General features: G+C 45.2%; 1 protein-coding gene across 4 annotated transcripts; it reads right to left on the bottom strand.

Annotated features, from left to right (window-relative positions):
* Positions 1–563: 563 nt before the first annotated feature.
* Positions 564–20,050, bottom strand: LOC143499436 (AN1-type zinc finger protein 3 homolog). Of its 4 annotated transcripts, none has more exons than XM_076994085.1 (6): positions 19,690–20,050; positions 9,924–9,964; positions 7,924–8,103; positions 4,900–4,962; positions 4,301–4,462; positions 564–2,478 (listed from the first exon to the last, which is right to left on the bottom strand). In XM_076994085.1, the coding sequence occupies exons 1-6, from the start codon at positions 19,764–19,766 to the stop codon at positions 2,324–2,326; spliced, it is 678 nt and encodes a 225-aa protein (XP_076850200.1). In that variant the 5' UTR covers positions 19,767–20,050; the 3' UTR covers positions 564–2,323. The 4 variants fall into 4 exon arrangements, with proteins under 4 accessions (XP_076850200.1, XP_076850199.1, XP_076850202.1 ...); XM_076994084.1 differs by having other exon boundaries at positions 4,900–4,965; XM_076994087.1 differs by lacking the exon at positions 19,690–20,050 and adding an exon at positions 18,098–19,655 and having other exon boundaries at positions 4,900–4,965.
* Positions 20,051–20,475: the final 425 nt, after the last annotated feature.

Consider the following 20,475-nt stretch of genomic DNA (forward strand, 5'->3'; position numbering starts at 1 on the left):
TAAAGTGTTCTACATGGTCTCTTGGTATTAACCAATTAGGAGACGTCTCTATCAGGAAGTGGTGCTTTCTGCGTGTAAAGTGGGCGTGTGTACAGTGAAGGGGAGGATTATCTCAGTGTGTGCACATCTCTGGAGAAAGGAGCCCTGGTGTAAACCTCAATGACTCGAGGCCTAGATGTGGGAGCCTCTGGTGGTGAAAGTCAGGCGGAAGTTAGCCCTGTCAAATCGATTACAGGAGATTTAAAGCAGTTACAGTAGCAAAGTCTGAATAAAAAGAGCAACATCATTTTCTGGATACAGAAATGAAAGAATAAATAACTAAAGGGATTAGCGAGGACATGAGATTAACGCCTGGAACAAGTGTAATTTCCTCCGGAGACACATGTTGAGCTTTACCATCAAAGTCCTCATTTCAACCACTTGTTAAGGAGAAGATAAGGGCACGCGTGCGCACACACACACACACACACACACACACACACACACACACACACACACACACACACACACACACACCTTTCACTCTAAAGGTCTAAAAGTACCAGGAACAATCTACAACACACTTCACTAATCCAGTTTATTCTTTTTCAGCAAAAAAGAGTAAAAGGAGAAATAAACCCAAAGAAAGGCTACAGAATTATTCTCGTATCCATATCGATTTTCATCTGTTTAACAATGTTAACCTAAAAATGTAAAGGAAATGCAGCTCTATGCTAGTGTAAGTTAATCAGAAACATAAAGGTTAAATAAGGATTTCTTTAAGATACAGGATATTCACTTCTCTTCAACTCTGTTTCTTGTCAACAACATAGCAGAAAAACAGATTAAAAAAAAAAAAAAAAGAAAAAGGTAATTTGGGAGCTCCGCCTCCGAGCTTCCCCCAGAGCCTCCCCATGGCCCTAAAGACCGCCCCCCGCCCCTGCACACAAACACATGTGAGTGTGTTGGAGAAAGGGAGGGAGACACCAAGAGGGAGAGGAAGAAAACATAAACAAAAATATTATATCTAGCTGAGAATGAATCGAGAGAGAGAGAGAGAGAGAGAGAGAGAGAGAGAGAGAGAGAGAGAGAGAAACAGAAAGAGAGAACAGAAATTAAGAGGGGGGGGAATCCCATTGAGAGTTGCAGCTTGCAGGAGGCAGAGCATTACTAAATACATCGTGGGGGGTCGAGAGCCGTAGTTTGAAATCACAAGTATACAGAGTGTACTTATTCAGACCTGAACTACAGTTCCCATGAATCCCTGGGGTTCTGCTGATGGGCTGATCCCAAATGAACCCAGTCCAATGGGTACCGTTTGTTTTAGCTTCTGTCCTTGTGCTGCACACACACACGGACCCAACGTCATACATGAAGACATAACCGAAACTGCTTGTTTATGTGTAGGTAGGTAAGTGTGTGTGTGTTTGGGGGGTTGGGGGGTCTGTGTGCATGTGCGTGTGTGTGGGCATGTGAAGGAGAGAATCATCTCTGTGTGAAGTGAGAGGTGCTTCCTGTATGCTCAAGCGGTGCCAGTGTGTGGAGAAGGTCCGGGTGTTCCTCCTGAGCCCAGACCTGCAAAGCAACGTCTCTTCTGGGTCATGTTGTCCAGGTCAAACTCCATCCCCCTTTGAAAGGGGCCGGGGGAGGAAGTGCATGCGTCTGCGGTGTGGGTGGAGACTCGTGAGGGTGGATGAAGTCGTCCCAGACATCCCGCTCGACTGGCCTGTTCCTTTGGAGTCGGTCGCAGTGTCGGGAGAAGCCCTTCTCCAAACCACTGACCCACACAAACCACACACATCCAGCCTAGCTCTTGGGCCTGCAAGCCACTGGCAGGAAGGATGCGTTGGGTTTGGAATGATCTCATGTCCTACAAACCTGCACTGAGACGTATCAGAAACACAAGGCTGAAAGAGCGGACAGAGAAGCTGTGGTCACCAAGAGGTCAGAGGTCACAGACACAGGGCACCCTAGGGGCCTTCGTTATGAGGTGATTTGCTCTCTCTCTGATTTTTGGGTTGGGAGGTGTTTCTTGGGAGGGAATTTCAGGGGTTCCAACAAGATCCATTAGAATGGGGCTTAAGACAGCTGTGAGGGGCATCAGAACCTTTAGAATGTATGCATGTTGGTGTGTGTGTGTGCATGTGTGTGTGTGTGTGTGTGTAATAGGAGGCATGTTTTAAACAGTGCTAAGGGAACAGGGGGTTAACTGTTCAGCACACACTCAGCAGTGCACAGAGGCTCTGAGCGCCACCACTGGCCTCAGAGAAGAGAGAAGGTAATAGTGGGAGAGATTGGCTCTGTGTGTGTGTACGTGTGTGAGTGTGTGTGTGTGTGTGTGTGTTCAGGAACACTCCTCTCCGATGCGCTGGCAGGAACGTCCCACCTTGCGGTCTAGTTTGACCATCTTCAACACGGCCTCTTCTCGCCCGCGGCCCAGGTGGTCAAACAGACAGTCATGCTGCTCTGGCAACCGGTGTAACATGCAGAACACATAACCTGGAAGAGAGAGAGAGAGAGAGAGAGAGAGAGAGAGGAGAGAGAGAGAGAGAGAGAGAGAGAGAGAGAGAGAGAGAGAGAGAGAGGGGGGGGGCAGAGGAGGAGAGAGAGAACAGACAGAAAGAGGGGGGGGAGGAGGAGGAGAGAGAGACAGAGAGAAAGAACAGACAGAAAGAGTGAGGGGGAGAGGAGGAGAGAGAGAACAGACAGAAAGAGGGGGGGAGGAGGGGGGAGAGAGAGAGAAAAACAGCACCACTGATTGTCATCTTCCCCCTATTATAAAGAAACAACTGAAAATGGCACAGAACAATGTCTCAGATTAGGGCGGAGGCGTGGGGGGCCGGGGCGGAGGCGTGGGGGGGCGGGTCGGAGGCGTGGGGGGGGGGCGGGTCGGAGGCGTGGGGGGGGCCGGGGCGGAGGCGTGGAGGGGCGGGTCGGAGGCGTGGGGGGGCCGGGTCGGAGGCGTGGGGGGGGCGGGGTCGGAGGCGTGGGGGGGCCGGGTCGGAGGCGTGGGGGGGGCCGGGGCGGAGGAGGCGTGGGGGGCCGGGGCGGAGGCATGGGGGGGGGGGGCGAGCCGTGGTGGGCCGGGGCGGAGGCATGGGGGGGGGGGGGGGGAGCCGTGGTGGGCCGGGGCGGAGGAGGCGTGGGGGGGCCGGGGCGGAGGAGGCGTGGGGGGGCCGGGGCGGAGGCATGGGGGGGGGGGGGGAGCCGTGGTGGGCCGGGGCGGAGGAGGCGTGGGGGGCCGGGGCGGAGGCGTGGGGGGGCCGGGGCGGAGGCGTGGAGGGGCGGGTCGGAGGCGTGGGGGGGGGCGGGTCGGAGGCGTGGGGGGGCCGGGGCGGAGGCGTGGAGGGGCGGGTCGGAGGCGTGGGGGGGGCCGGGTTGGAGGCGTGGGGGGGCCGGGGCGGAGGCATGGGGGGGGGGGCGAGCCGTGGTGGGCCGGGGCGGAGGCATGGGGGGGGGGGGGGGGGGGGAGCCGTGGTGGGCCGGGGCGGAGGAGGCGTGGGGGGGCCGGGGCGGAGGAGGCGTGGGGGGCCGGGGCGGAGGCATGGGGGGGGGGGGGGGGGAGCCGTGGTGGGCCGGGGCGGAGGAGGCGTGGGGGGCCGGGGCGGAGGCCTCTCCCACAGAGAGGCTGGAACTTCCAGGTACAATTCCCCATTTCCCACTTGGCTGCACATAAAGCCTGCAGAGTCCAGACACAAGAGAGCTGCACAAGAGGGACGCGCCCGTTTAGCTCAGAGACTCTAACATGGACAGGCTCGTTAAGGACTTTAATGTGTTCATTAATACACATGGTGTTTTAACGAGAGGGAGTGATGATTAAAAGCTCAGCATGTCTCAATTAAGACATGACAATTAGGATCTTCATGGAACTACAGCTGGTTTTGGTACAGCATATACTATAAAAACTCATACATCACACACACAGACTAGCACACACACAAGTGCATACATGTACACACACACACACACACTTTCATGAAGATAAAAGAGGCAGATGATGAGGGATGACTAACAGGAATGATTCCACAGGAGCAGCACAGAGAGATAATCTCCACTTAGCGCTGAGCTGAGTGTGTTAGCTGAACGGAGGGATCCGCTTTTTAAAATGCCAGAGACAAAGTCAGTGTCACCTACTAAAACATGTGAAGTGTGCAGTTTTGCTTAACTGCTCTACACACTTCATTATTATACTCCATCATTATCCTCCGCTAAACCGCAGTCTCAAACACCCGAGCGGAGCCGAGCGGAATGTGTTCACCCAGCACGGTCTGCGCCCTGCCAGAGCTGCAGTGTGTGTGTGTGTGTGTGTGTGGGCCCTCACCACAGCGACATGAGCCCAGCTCCTGCTGGACCAGCTCCAGCTTGGCTTGGCAACGGTGACAGCGTCTGCGGTTCTTTTGCTTGGACCCTCGTGGAGATTCGTCCGACGGCTCGCCCAGACGCACCCGCTTCTCCGGGGACGCCTCGCTCTCCGAACCTGAGGCTGGGAAGATGGAGGCGCACCCACGCACGCGCGCACCCACGCACGCACGCATAAATGCACAGAAACATGGCCACAGATGCACACACACACAAGAACTGAATATGACCTTAGAAACCTGGACTGTACAAAAGCGAGATTTTCAGCAAAAGCCAGATGATAAAGTACCTGGTAAGTACTCAGTGGTTTTTAAACCGCGTGTAATTCAGCAGAATGACCTCTGCACTGCACTCAAACGCAATGAACCACCAAAATAAAAACTGCAGTTTTCTCCAAACACAAAACACAAATCTCAGATTTTCCAGTGAAGCTGCTACACAGCCAGATGGCGGCAGGACGTCCAGGTGAAATGGTTAACGTTCAACACTGCATCTGTCCCTCACAGCCTGGCCAGTGGAAGCACTAAAGGAGAACGCTTGTGTGTGAGAGGACTGGCCTACCTGAGACACATGGCCGTTTTGTGGGAGTGGCTAGTGTGCGACGTGGTGTGTCTGTACTTGAGGCTTCTGAAGAGAAAGGAGAGGGGGAGGGAGAGAGAGAGAGAGAGAGAGAGAGAGAGAGAGAGAGAGAGAGAGAGAGAATAGAGAGAGGAAGAATTGAGGATGAGGATAACTAGAAAAGATCATTAGAAGTCTAAAGTGCCCACAAAACTTTTGACTTTATGGGGTAGGGTTATGAGGGGTAGGGTCTTCTAAATGTTTCCCATGATGGACACATGCTGAGTGTGTTTGTGGTAATGAGTACTAGCTGAGTTTAGCCTGTAAAGGTAAATAGAATTTTTCATCAGCGTGTGTCTGTGTGCATGCGTCTTTCTGTCTGTGTGCGCATGCGTCTGTCTGTGCATGTGTCTGAGTGTGTGTCTGAATATCTGCATGCGTGTGTCTGAGTGTGTTTGTCTCTTGGTTCTTACCATATCAATGCATTCATTATGATTGTCCATAATAACTAAGTGGTATTTTAGATATTCAGGTATTTAGAGTTGCCTGCTACTATTATACTGTTATTTGTATTTGAAATCTCTAGTTTCTCCAAGTTGTCTTTTTTTATCCCAAGTCCTCTCCATGTATAATAAAATTTTAATAGTATTTTAATATTCAAAGAATTTAATTAAAAATTCATGCAGAACCTTGCTGATCTCGACATCGCCCAATTAAATGTTACAAGTACAAACTTGTTTATTCATTTTTAAATAAAAACACATTTTCAAAAGTAAAAGTTTATTACTTTATAGACTACACTGCCCTCGAGTCTTTTATTATTAATATATGGAAAATGTACTACGTACTGTATGAGTAAATTAGAGATGGTTTAGATTCATTTTTCATTCATTCATGTTGGGTCTGCACATGGGCTATGAGTCCAGAACACCACCCAACTATTGCCCTGGATACTAGAGTCTATTACACCACCCAACTATTGCCCTGGATACTGGAGTCTATTACACCACCCAACTATTGCTCTGGATACTAGAGTCTATTACACCACCCACACTATTGCCCTGGATACTATAGTCTATTACACCACCAACTATTGCCCTGGATACTGGAGTCTATTACACCACCCAACTATTGCCCTGGATACTGGAGTCTATTACACCACCCACACTATTGCCCTGGATACTAGAGTCTATTACACCACCCAACTATTGCCCTGGATACTGGAGTCTATTACACCACCCAACTATTGCCCTGGATACTAGAGTCTATTACACCACCCACACTATTGCCCTGGATACTAGAGTCTATTACACCACCAACTATTGCCCTGGATACTGGAGTCTATTACACCACCCACACTATTGCCCTGGATACTGGAGTCTATTACACCACCCAACTATTGCCCTGGATACTGGAGTCTATTACACCACCAACTATTGCCCTGGATACTAGAGTCTATTACACCACCCACACTATTGCCCTGGATACTAGAGTCTATTACACCACCAACTATTGCCCTGGATACTGGAGTCTATTACACCACCCAACTATTGCCCTGGATACTGGAGTCTATTACACCACCCAACTATTGCCCTGGATACTGGAGTCTATTACACCACCCAACTATTGCCCTCGATACTGGAGTCTATTACAGCACCCAACTATTGCCCTGGATACTAGAGTCTATTACACCACCAACTATTGCCCTGGATACTAGAGTCCATTACACCACCCACACTATTGCCCTGGATACTGGAGTCCATTACACTACCCACACTATTGCTCTGGATACTAGAGTCTATTACACCACCCACACTATTGCCCTGGATACTGGAGTCTATTACACCACCCAACTATTGCCCTGGATACTGGAGTCTATTACACCACCCACACTATTGCCCTGGATACTAGAGTCTATTACACCACCCACACTATTGCCCTGGATACTAGAGTCTATTACACCACCAACTATTGCCCTGGATACTGGAGTCTATTACACCACCCAACTATTGCCCTGGATACTGGAGTCTATTACACCACCCAACTATTGCCCTGGATACTGGAGTCTATTATACCACCCAACTATTGCCCTGGATACTGGAGTCTATTACACCACCCACACTATTGCCCTGGATACTAGAGTCTATTACACCACCAACTATTGCCCTGGATACTGGAGTCTATTACACTACCCACACTATTGCCCTGGATACTAGAGTCTATTACACCACCCACACTATTGCCCTGGATACTAGAGTCTATTACACCACCCACACTATTGCCCTGGATACTGGAGTCTATTACACCACCCAACTATTGCCCTGGATACTGGAGTCTATTGCACCACCCAACTATTGCCCTGGATACTGGAGTCTATTACACCACCCACACTATTGCCCTGGATACTGGAGTCTATTACACCACCCACACTATTGCCCTGGATACTGGAGTCTATTACACCACCCAAACTATTGCCCTGGATACTGGAGTCTATTACACCACCCACACTATTGCCCTGGATACCTCCACCACTCGGCTTGTGCCCTCGCTAGAATACGGCAGGGCAAAGTTGTTAGCCATGAAAGTTGTTAGCCGTGTGTTTTTACGTCTTAACCAGAAGAATGTTTAGTGGAGTTGGGTGGAGGCAGATGGAGTGGCGTTTACATACATCACAGGGATGTTGAATCTGATTGGCCCATCACTCGCCTGACTGCACCGCCCACACGATGTCACACAGCACATCTCCCTTCTCTTCAGCCATGCCGGTATATATTATTAGCACAATATTGCCACTCTCTGGATTTATGATGAACTGCCTTTGATGTGAACCTGTTTACATCACGAGGGAGTAACTCTGCAACATTTCCATTACTGTCCATGATGTATTTGAGATTAAGCATCTGGACGGTCGTGCGCAAAGCAGGCCTGTACAATGATACCTTGGTCAGGTGTCTGTCCACCCAGGTACCACATCCACCTGGCTCTGGTCTCCTGAACCACAACCATACTTCCTAAAGCTGCACTCACCTTCCTGTGCAGAGAGGGGCGTGGCGTCTGTTGAGGGACCCTCAGAGCTGACCTGCGCAGAGGACATCGTTTGGCTACTGCTGCTGCTCGTCTCGTTACAGAAGACTGCTGATTGGCTATTGCTGGAGCTGGGGGTGGGCTCTGACGAGCAGCCCTCATCGGGTTGTTTCTTCTGGACGTCTGATGCAGACAAGATTAAAGGTGAGAGTGGAGAGGCTGTGAGAGGAATCACACGAAGAGCTACGGAGCGAGAGGAATAAAACGGCACCATGCAGGAGTTGTGGGGGAGGATGAGGAGAGAAGGAGGCGCTACGTGACTAATACTCCCCACACACTCTCACTAGAGGTGGGCGATATGCACGGAGACGTACATCGTGGTGTTTTCCACTGCCCAGACAATATGATACCAAGATATACACGAAAATAGAAAAAAAGTCATAAAGATTGACGTTATCCAGTGGTGTAGGTTTCATTTCCACTTTGGGGGGACACTGCTCACATGACTTGACCCAAAAAGATGAGAAATTACAGCATGAATGATTGGAGCCCCCTCCGATTACTACTAATTATTATCACCATAATCATGACCAATCGAGCCATTATGAGCCATTTTGAGCCTCGAATCAGTTGCAGTCTTTCTTTCGTTTATTGTGCCAATAGATGTTTACACTTCAGAAATACAATAAAATATATTTAAATTAATCAAATGTTTTTAAAGTAACTTAAGTACTTGGGGAAATTGTGTTTTACCATTTTAATCACTATGATGTAACTTTTCCCCCTATTTACAGAATGCACCATTTCTTCATAAAATTTTAATTAACCATTTTCTATCTAGGACTATTATGATGTAGCAACTTCCTCAATGCAGTTATATTTTAAAAAACGTTTGTATTAACACTAATGCATATTAGTGTCTACATATTGTAGAATTTACCTACAGTCACCAGAAGACTTGAAAAACTTTGAGAAAAGTGTTGAGACAGCAGCTTTGGTGTGACTAAAGTGAACCCTGGTGCGACTGCTCCACTATCGTGGTTCATTGGCGCACATACTGCCTGTCAGACTCTGATGTGTGACAGAAAAGTAGACCAAGTGCGGTTTGTCTGAAGACCAAAGACAGGACAGGACAGGACGGGACAGGACAGGACGGTTTTCACGTGAAGTAGGTTGGTGTTTCTGCCCTTAGCTAGGGCAAGACAGTGTTGGCATGGCACAGGAGAGTGTGCAGGCTACGGTGAAGCTCTGACCCCGGTCCCATTCCAGCTGAGGGACCTTCGGGTGTGGAAGTGTCCGTAGACGTGCACTTCTGCCTGGGCACCGCTTGCATTTCCCTCCTCACTATTTCTGCCATCAAAACATGTTTAGCAACCGACTTAGCAAAGGTAGCTCACGTGGAGATTGGGACATTGGTGTTTATTTGTTTGGTTTTTGTTTTTTTACAGAAGAGGAGTTAAAGAGAACCAGAGTAATTATCTGCCTTTGCAGTCATTGGAAAAGTAATTGGAAAGTGGAAACGTAAGGAGTCAACGTGGGTGCATTTGTGATTTGTCTATAATGAGAGTAAAGGGCTGTGTGTGTGTCCCAGGTGCAGCTGAACATGCTTGTGTTTATCATGTCTTGTGAGCAGTGCTGTCACTGGTCTGGGCCGTATCAAGGTCTGGCAATATCCCCATCATGGCACTGTGACATACCAATATTCACTTTAATACCGGTATACCATCCAGCCCTAGCTCTCTCTTGCGCTCTCTCTCTCTCTCTCTCTCTCTCTCTCTCTCTCTCTCTCACACACACACACACACACTCTATCATATGCAAACAAAGAAGACAGCTAAGAGACATTTTTAAACTTGTCCCATTAAATACTTTGAGGGCAGAGTGACATGACATGACATCACACACACACACACACACACACACACAGACACACACACACACACACACACACACACACACACACACACACACAGACACACACAGACACACACACACACTTTTACCTGCAAAACATTTGGAGCAGAGGTTCATGGTTTTGCTTGACCTGGAGAAAGAACAACACAAATGTGTAAATCAGAGACCGCTGAACACATTGTATTACACACACACACACACACACACACACAAACTGACCAGCAAACTAGCCAATCAGATGTGAATGCATCAATCTGTCCCAAAGACAGAAGGAAGAGAGACTGGAGCTTCATGGTGCCCTTCTCAGACATGGGCCCAACACACTCTGAGGTGCTTGTATGTAATCAGACATGGGCCCAACACACTCTGACGTGCTTGTATGTAATCAGACATGGGCCCAACACACTCTGCTGTGCTTGTATGTAATCAGACATGGGCCCAACACACTCTGCTGTGCTTGTATGTAATCAGACATGGGCCCAATACACTCTGCTGTGCTTGTATGTAATCAGATATGTTCCCAACACACTCTGATGTGCTTGTATGTAATAGAAAGCCCTTCTGTTCATTACCGAAGTTACTTGTGCGAGAGCACCATTTTGCCAAAACGATTATGGTCTGCAAGATTATCTTAACGATTACAGCGATGAAAACAATTACAGCACAGCCAGTTTTCCTCCTACAACTTCTCCATTTAATCTGACCCACAATTTCACTTTCACCCCAACACAACACTCTACCCTGAACAGTACCCACACATACTATATTTACCACAGTAATGATACAATACTGTTCAGATTTATGAGACAGGATCATCATTAGCTTTCCTGAATGTGTCCTAATAAAAAATGTGTCCAAACAAATCACAGCCAACCATATCAATGGCACAAAATCTATCTGTCCAAAATCTGTGTCCAGTCTCGCTAGGCTTTTCTCTTTCAGCTGTACCTGACAGTAACCCTTAAGGAATTGCAGGACTTTTTATGCAAGTGAGTTAATGTTAAAATATTACAAGGCATACCTCTTCCAAAAAAAAAAAAAAGTGATATCCTGTTCATTTAAGTGACCCACACAGATCTGAAAAACAGAACTGAAGAAATGAACCACATTCTAAGTAAAGGCTGAGGTTTTCCAGCAATTAAGTGTTTGTTTTTAAAAGTACAACAACCATAGCAACCACAAAAAGTCCACTTTCATTTAAAGGATTTCAGACCACATTTAAGTGACTGATAAATTATAGAATCCATTATCGACCCAAACGCTAGTACCTGTTAGCAATGCACCATCACCATTCAGCATTATGGACAAACACTCAACGGCCACTTTATTATGTAGCCTATACCTTGCTAGTACCGGGTTGGACCCCATTTTGCCTTCAGAACTGCTTTAATCCTTTGTGGCATAGATTCAACAAGGTACTGGAAACATTCCTCACGGAGTCTGGTCCATATTGACATGATAGCATCACACAGTTGCTGCAGATTTGTCAGCTGCACATCCATGATGTGAATCTCCTGTTCCACCACATCCCAAAGGACCATCCGCCTCAAGGTTCGACGTGTTGTGCATTCAGTGATGCTCTTCAGCATGCCTCGTTTGTAACTTTATTTGAGTTACCGTTGCCGTTCTATCAGCTCGAACCAGTCTGGCCATTCTCCTCTGACCTCTGGCATCAACAAGGCATTTGCGCCCACAGAACTGCAGCTCACTGGATATTTTCTCCACATGGAGATGGATGTGTGTGAAAATCCCAGTAGATCAGCAGTTTCTGAAATACTCTGTCCAGCCTGTCTGGCAACAACAACCATGTCACGTTCAAAGTCCCTTAAATCACGTTTCTTCCCCATTCTGATGCTCGTTTGAACTGCAGCAGATCGTCTTGGACATGTCTACATGCCTAAGTGCATTGAGTTGCTGCCATGTGATTGGCTGATTCAACATTTGTGTTAATGAGCAGTTGGACAGTTGCACCTAATAAAGTGGCCGGTGAGTGAATATCTCAAGAACTATTCCCTCCGTTTCTCAGCCTGTCACTCACTCTGAGAGGAAGACAGATAAACAGCATAAAATAACATCAACAGTAATCACAATCACCACCAAAAGAGATGGATGAATGGAGAGAGGCCCTTCATTTATACCAAGTAGAGAGAACAGTCACACACTTGTGTGTGTTGTCCTTTCTTGCCGTCAGGCCGTGACGTTAATTATGATGTTTTGCAAGTATGAAAAGCTTAAAACATTCTCTGCACTGATTAACAAAGGAAAAAATGTCAATGGCTTAAGAAAGTATTCTAAAAATGTAACACCCCTCCTGAAAACCAAACTAAAATCAGAAACAAACGCTCATCTTTCAACCGCACAGGAATACACTAAACCGCACGACAGGAACAGACAAAACCAGGAAACCTACAACTAAGCACAGAATGTATTCAGGACTCGTATTCAAAGTCGCTGCCTTAATTTAGAATACTACAAACTAAACACAGACCGCTTTTGAAGGGCTTCCACCATTCCAGTCAGGGGGAAGTTGTGGCAGTCTCTGGTTCAGGGGGCGGGGCGTAAATGTGCACACACCCCCTCCCCACTTTGCCCTGCCCACCATATTTCTTTCACACGCCACTCCAAGCCAATTGGGGGGTGGGGTATGTGCAGGCAGGAACAGGATTAATTTGTCATCTCCTGTTAAATGTCAGCTGCAATTAAATCTTACGAAGGAAGCCAAGAGTCTCAATCAAGGCTGTGCGGTACTTACTCAAATGGCTGTGGGCAAAATTAGCAAAGGCGGTGGGGGCAACAGAAGTCAAACTAAAAACAACCCCTGCCCCCAGCAGAGAGAATCAACACAGGTTGTTTTGTTTTTTAAAGGCGTGTTTATCCTGTTCTAAGTCTTCAGAAGAAAGTCCTACATCCATTAATGCAGTGCTGGGAGTCCAAGGCATGCAGAAACTTTGAATGTCCAAGATCAACCATTTAACTCTCTAATGTACACCTGAAGTGACAACGCTGAGAAAGAAGTATGAAAATATGCTTTTCATACAAGTCATGAAAGCATACAATAATACCAGAGGTGGACATTCCAGGTTCAGAAAGTAAAAGTCCTCACCAGGATTTTGCTCAGGCTTCCAGTATTGTGTTGATTCCATTAATTTTACCTCACACTAATTAGAAAATCCAGCAAGCTTGAATAAAATCCTGGGAAGAACTTTTATTTTCTGAACCTGGATTGCCCACCTCTAAATAATACTGCAAAGCCTGAACCAGCACAATTATTATGCTAAGAAAAACGCTTTTAATCTGGAGATAAATATAGTGATATTTGATGTTATTGATATTCTCAGATTTTTAAAGATGTTGGAACGAACACTGTGCATCAGTAGAACAGAAATCATATTTTAAAAATACTAGTACATAAAAAATACACACAAAAAGGAAAACATTAGATAATTGGTGATAAGAACAATGAAATACGACCTATGGCCTATTGGACTAACACTCAGCTACTTATGCAGTTTAACACTAACACAGTCACACTACTGGGTTGTATACTGGCGACACGAGCTTTCTCAAGTTTAAATGTACAGGCACAAACACACCTGTAAACAACACACACGTCTGTACATAATAAACGTGTTCAATTTCAACTGTAGTCTCTGGCCAGTTAGAACAAAACAACGGGAACACTGAGCAGGACTTGGTGGTATATCGCGGTTATGAAGCCTCTCTGAGCAGGACTTGGTGGTATATCGCGGTTATGAAGCCTCTCTGAGCAGGACTTGGTGGTATGTCGCGGTTATGAAGCCTCTCTGAGCAGGACTTGGTGGTATATCGCGGTTATGAAGCCTCTCTGAGCAGGACTTGGTGGTACATCGCGGTTATGAAGCCTCTCTGAGAAGGACTTGGTGGTATATCGCGGTTATGAAGCCTCTCTGAGCAGGACTTGGTGGTATATCACGGTTATGAAGCCTCTCTGAGCAGGATTTTGTGGTACATCGCGGTTATGAAGCCTCTCTGAGCAGGACTTGGTGGTATATCGCGGTTATGAAGCCTCTCTGAGCAGGACTTGGTGGTACATCGCGGTTATGAAGCCTCTCTGAGGTGCCAACGCTGCTGTATGCATCACTGTGGGGTTTCGTTAAAGAAGAGCCAGACGCCTGTGGAGCAGGAGGACTCTGTGGTTGTAGTAGATGCTCTGTAGTCTGCCCGGAGGTCTAAGGTTCAGCTCTGGTTTCAACTGGACATCGTGTAGCTTTAGTCCATCAATAAAGTACAGACAACCACTGTCCAGGATGGCTGCATCTGGCGTGTTCTTCACAAGGCATCAACACACAATCGGTTCACCTCTGTTTTGTATTTTCTGACAAACTTCCAAAGTCAAAAACAAAAGTTCCAGGTCAGAAGCCCATCAACAATGACGGGTAGGCCTAATTTAACATGGCTCCTGTTAACTAGCATAACAATATTAAAATGCTCCCAAAAATTAAGGCGACATGATCTGATGTCTGTATTAGGTTACATTGCCAAATTAAATGCTGCAAATGTTAGTTGTGAACTACATCTTTCATAAATACACCAAGATGCTATATGCTGGCATTTCTACAAACCAAAAGTGTTCTCATCTTGTTAGTTTCCAACCATATTAATCTGTGATCTTCAGATTGCACCTTTAATCCTGGCAACTGAAAAATGAATCCTCACTTGCCAATTTGTGAAAGGTGAATCCAGTGGTGTTGAAAGCAGGCAGAACCCCATACTCGCACTACAGTGTCTGTATTACTGCTCATGTACTTGCCCCCCCCATTAGAAACGACTCTGCTGATGAACATGGGGGGGTCCACACGCTGCTCAATCTGCTTCTCATCTTTCTGGAAAATGATTATTGACGCCATTTATTATTTAAAAAAACAAAGTAAGAAATAACATGGATCTCGTGATGTAGCTGCTTGCGTCAGATCTGACGTGTAAAGGATTATGGTTTGCTTAAACATTTCATCAGCAGAGTTAAATACAAATCCACTGGCGACAAATAAATTGAGCGGAGCTTACACAAATGGGCAGTGATGCAATGTGGAACTGCCCAATAGGATGGTTTATTTTCTATTAGACGCCTATTTCTAGCCAAGGTGGATAAAATGCTTGTTATTACATATTCCTGCCCTGTACAATTGATCTCAAAAACGGTTTGGATCATCTGTGGCCTTAAATCACCATGTAAATGCCAGGAGACTATGCTGCTGCCAGGTTACTCATTTCAATGAACATTCTCACTTGTTTACAGATATTCGGGAACTACAGCGATCCGGTTTTGAGTTCAACTCCTACAGACAGGTGACGGAGTCCAGGAAGGCCAACACTGCCCTAGCTAAGGGCTACCAGTGCTACCATGGCAACCAGTCAAGTCAGGAGTACCTTCAGGAAGCCAATGTCCCAACCTGAAAGCAGCCTGATGGCAAAAATGCTTCTCAAACATCACTCGCTCTCTGATGAGGCCAAGCAAGAAAAATCACACAGCAGTTCTAGTAATATGCAACTAATTACTTTGGTGATTAAGGGAAGTCAAATCCATAAGCTATAATGCAGTGATGTGTAAAAACAATGTGATTTCTGCACTGACATGACTAGCACTAGCTAGATTAAGCTAACTAAACAGATTAATAGAGCATGTTGTGGTTAGTGTCACTGGCTAGCACTGGTTTAATAAAATGTAAAAGTAAAAAATACATTTAAAAAGTAAACTTCAATGCAGCCCCATTCTACCATACACTCTGTGATAAATTAAATGGCTAGCCTTTACAAACACGATCCAATGTAATGTTTTAGAAGTGAAACTGAATACAGATCTATTATTTGTTAGTGCACTCTGGTTTCTTAGCAGTCTAAAGAGCATCTGTGGAGCCAGTAATAAATCAATTAGAGCAGGGAGAAGAGTGGCCGGATTTACTAAACGTGGCCAATCCTGAGAGCTGATCAGAGATGCTCAGCATATCAGCCACAAAGAAAACATGTCGCCTGTCTGGCAGTGTTTTACCATATCTGACTCCAGACTTCACCACAGCTACTTACTAAATTTTTAAACGTACCTCATGATTGAAGCAAAGTAGATGCTTTTAGCACCATTAACCTCACAGACAACTAGCAAAGATGGCGGCAACAACAGAACCGAGCCAGGAAAGGGCTCTGACTACTTGTGTCCAACACCACAGGTAAAGCAACAGCAGAAAGCTCAAAGAATCACGCAGCGTAAAAGTCATGGGAGTTACAGCTCTGGATAAGCAGCCGTTTTCGCTTGTCAAAGACGTGGGATTCGACCACGTTATGTCTGGAGTTGTGCCAGGCATTCCGAACAGGAAATACTTTTCTGACGTTTTCCTTCCCAAGCTGTAAAGAGCAGTTGACACTCACACAGACCAACGTCTTAAAAATAACGTTAGCTCACTGAGCTTTACATGCCATATATGGAGCTTCAACATCAATACCAGTAATTTTACCACCATAATGCAGCAAACAGTATTAATAAATATGATTTCTGGCTCACATGAGATAATGAATCAAATTGCTTTGTAGTCCTCAAATGATTTATACTCTACAGAGCGGATTCCAACATTGAGGTTGCCATGTTTAAAATACATTTAGGATCTCTGTATCATCCAGGCCAACAGGTGTCAGTATAATGGCGTTCATAATGTGAAGAAGAATCGCTAAAGAAATGACCTACTACTCTTTTAAACATAAGAAGCTCAGTGGATTGTCTGACATGTTTCGATTGTGGATGATTCCAGAATGCAAAGTACATATAATCTCGAGAGACAATACATAAAAACGTTAGAAAAGCCTCGAAAGCTGCACACGGGTTGTTCAATGCCACCAGCAGCAAACGAAGGTGTGTAATCACAATGCAGTGAAACCGATATTGTGGCAAGCAGAAGACAGTTAGCCACTTTAAACACTCCAGCCCAGATCTTGATCAAAATCTGGCATCAGCCCATCGTGCTAATAGACAAACAGCAATCAGAATCAGCCCCCAAAACACTTCAGTTTATAACTAAAAGGTATTATAACAACGATAATAATGTCACTATATTATTATAATAAACATTAAGTAGGTACAATCTCTATATACTTAAGGACGTTTACATAACCATTTAAATAGCATACATAAATTATAAGCATCATGATTTCTTATGCCATCAACTACAGGCACTGTGAATAGTCAATAGTCATATAATAATATTCAAAGCACATTTATTTAATTTTCATTATTATACTCATTATAACACCAACTGTCTTTAAGGGCATCTTTTCTATACAGCCTTAAATGTGCTTAGATACCTATAGATGCAACATATTCATTTCCCATAATGTGCAATGTTAAGATGTGAGATGTGTTGAGCTGGCGTTTCCTTTGATAAAATTAGGCACTCTTTGTGTGCTGAAACAAAACCACCCCCCGAGTCAGAAGCCTTGCTGAAAACACAAATAACTCTGAGTAAACTTTAATAACTGCTTCATTAAAGATTCCAGCCCCTTAAGTGCCATAACCTTCATAATTTATAGACATCACAGAACGACGTTTCAGGGCCACCAAATTAAAGGAGAATAACTTTCATTATTCATAACATCATCATAAAAGCTTCGTGGACAATTCTCAAGCCCATAAGCAAAAGCAGCACTATCAGAGGCATCTTTAAAAGTTCTACGACGCTTTGTTCTCTCACTGTATATGGTGCCCACAAGAAATGCTTTTAATAAACTAACTAATAGCAGATAAAACACAAAAGAATTAAATAATAGCTTCTACTTTATTCTGCTGACGTGATTTAAAATTGGATTTAGCCAAGAGTTGTTTAAGCTTTTATACTGAAATAATAACCACATTAGTTTACTGTGCGAACTAAAAAGAACTGGAACTAAGTCTACACGTGAGTAATGTGCTTGAGAAATTGTGTTCAGTTTATCTAACTATCCAGTCTTTTGGGGGCAGACCGCAAATACGAAGGTTCTGGACTGTAGGTAGGCACTCAACCATAATGTAAGTTACCTTTACTAACAAACAGGTATAACATTAACACTAAATAAACTGTAATGAACAAACCAACACTGTCATAGATACTGAGATGCTCATTACAACGTAGCCGTTAAAAGAAAGCATAAAACAAAGTAAAAAACAATCACAGATCAAATGTTTATATTTGGCAAGACATAATAGGTATAAACTTTGCCACATTAAAACATTTACACATGTGTATATGTATAAAACATATCATACCATTTCTGATATCAAGAAGATTTCTGAAGCTTCTGACTGACAGTGATGCATCCATTATTGACTCTCCGGTAGCACTTTAATGATGAACCCTTGTCAAAGGCCTACACTACCCCGATAATCAATAACAGTGCAGCAGAAGTAGAACGCAACGCAAAAACGGAAAACATGACACTATATATAATATTGAGGCTTAGTTTTACAATTTAATGACAATGTACACAAAAATAGCTTTGCAAATGCACATGGCTTCCTTAAACTAGCCATCATACATAAATAGTGGCCTATTTTGTAATCAAATACTATTGATGAGTTGAACAAAATGTAAATCTTTTTACCCCAAATTTGCCTTTTAAAATGTAGACTTTTTGGCAACTAGATCTGTAATGTTGTTCAAAAAGCACTAATATTACTGCTCAAGTCTGCTAAATGGTGGGGGAGGGGGTGTTGCCATTGCCCTGGACACTGTTCTGCAAATCTTCTTGGGAAACAGACAACAACATTTTGAGTTCAAAATGGTACAGGCTGCTTTACTGTCATTTTCAAGAAATAGTGGTGTTATTTTCAACCCTCTGGACAATGAATGATCCCAATCCCACATTATGTCACGAGATTAAATCTTTTTGTGTAATCTGATTCTGTTGATACCGGAGATATTTAGGATGTCTTCATCCAAACCCAAAGGCCCTGTCTAAAAGCATCACCAATGATCCTACCAGAATGATCCATGTCAAATAATGCCATGGTTAAGAAGTCTTGATTTTGGTTTTTAAACACAAAACATTTCCACAAGAGAGACAAAACAGCTAAGTATGCAACTACAGAAAAGTTTGACAAATCCCCAAAATACCACGTTACAGCACCGAACCCCTTGTGAGTGAGTGGAGAAGCATCCCGACCCCTACAGCAACACTCCCCCTCACTATCACACGGGCTTTGCGGCGTTGCGCAAACGACTCCACCTGTGTGTCTGACTGACAGCTCCCTCGATCAACGACGGCCAGAGCGGACAAACCAAACGCAAGGCTGCTTGCCAGCACTCTTAGTGACCTTTCCTACAAAAAAAATGCTTCACATTTACAGCCGAGCTGGTGTTTATTCACCAGCCACACGTCCGAGTTGGCCAAAGACAGCCGGGCCGTGTCGTTCACTCGCCGGGAGCTGTCAACCTGCGAGCTAGCGCGGCTTCGAGGGCTGATGTCGATTAAAATCAGTATCGCCCGAATCAGATTACCTCGCCTTCCGCTGTACAAATGTATTAAAGACAGCACGTTTGTTGTGTACGTTACATGACATAAAGTTGAATATAAAATAAATAAGGGGGTATTTGGTTATCCGAGGAGCAGGCCGCGTTCCCCACCCCCATCCCGGCCTGCTCCGACAACAATGGGCACGGGCGACGGCAGACTGACAGAACCCCCGGGGGCTAACGGCTAGCTAGCCTGTTAGCTAGCAGGGTTCGCTTCCGCTATTTTCCGAGTTTTATTTATTTATTTATTTTCATTATTCGCCATTTCTCTAAATAGGCTAGAATCAACGCGTTCCGAGTCGAACCGTGTCGAGGAGACACCCAAACACAAAATGAATGGACTTACCCCCAAAACCCACAAGGACAGCGCGGAGGTATAACATTACTTGGCGGTTTGCTACGTTCACTCCCTGTGTCCCCCATGGCTGACTGAAAACGGCGGACTCCTTTAAGAAAGACCGGGGATTAGGTAGAGGCCTGTTTGTTGTGGGGGGAAATTCCTCAGATAGTCGCTTTCCAAGAAAGCTTTATAATGTAATCCCTGATTCAAAAACCCAACATGCGAAGTACGCGTTGCGGAGAGCGCGACCTGTTGTTATGTTTTCAGATGATATACATAAAACTAGAAAAAAATAACCGCGTACAGTCCGACGGACCGCACCGGGAGTCGAGGCCGATCAGCTGGAGTGTGAGCGGTACCAAGTCCGGAACAGGGGTCTTGGCATAGTGTACAAAGTTCAGATAATCTAAATCATTGCGTAATTTCAAATTATGACCAGCTATATGCCCATATACAATTACTAGTGAAAGACTTTGTAAAAACTATGCCCGCTGATTTTTTACGCCAATCGAGCGCTAATCACCAATTCGTCTGATGAACCCCTGGAAAGAGTTGGATCAACCCAAGCTGTATTCCTTGTTTGTAAAAGGATTGTGATTCATAAGATGTTTCAGAAAATGACTTACCATGATCCCTCGAAGAGCTGCTTGTGTCCACAGTTACATAAACACTTACATTTGCAATTAATCAGTATATACTTTGACCCAACAATACATAAATATATTTGGAATGAGGTTAACCTGTCCTAGATGGCGAGTTTCCTAAACTTTTACCCCATTTTGCAAGAGAAGT

Source organism: Brachyhypopomus gauderio, unplaced genomic scaffold, assembly GCF_052324685.1.
Source record: "Brachyhypopomus gauderio isolate BG-103 unplaced genomic scaffold, BGAUD_0.2 sc134, whole genome shotgun sequence".
Taxonomy (NCBI): domain Eukaryota; kingdom Metazoa; phylum Chordata; class Actinopteri; order Gymnotiformes; family Hypopomidae; genus Brachyhypopomus; species Brachyhypopomus gauderio.

What these genes read in the sequence shown, in the direction of transcription:
- LOC143499436 (XM_076994084.1), bottom strand. Translation starts at nt 19,766, where the DNA reads ATGGGGGACACAGGGAGTGAACGTAGCAAACCGCCAAGTAATGTTATA. An exon ending in TGTCCTTGTGGGTTTTGGGG is followed by an intron (nt 9,965 to 19,689) that starts GTAAGTCCATTC and finishes TTCTTTCTCCAG; the next exon opens with GTCAAGCAAAACCATGAACC. An exon ending in AAAACGGCCATGTGTCTCAG is followed by an intron (nt 4,463 to 4,899) that starts GTAGGCCAGTCC and finishes CCATCTTCCCAG; the next exon opens with CCTCAGGTTCGGAGAGCGAG.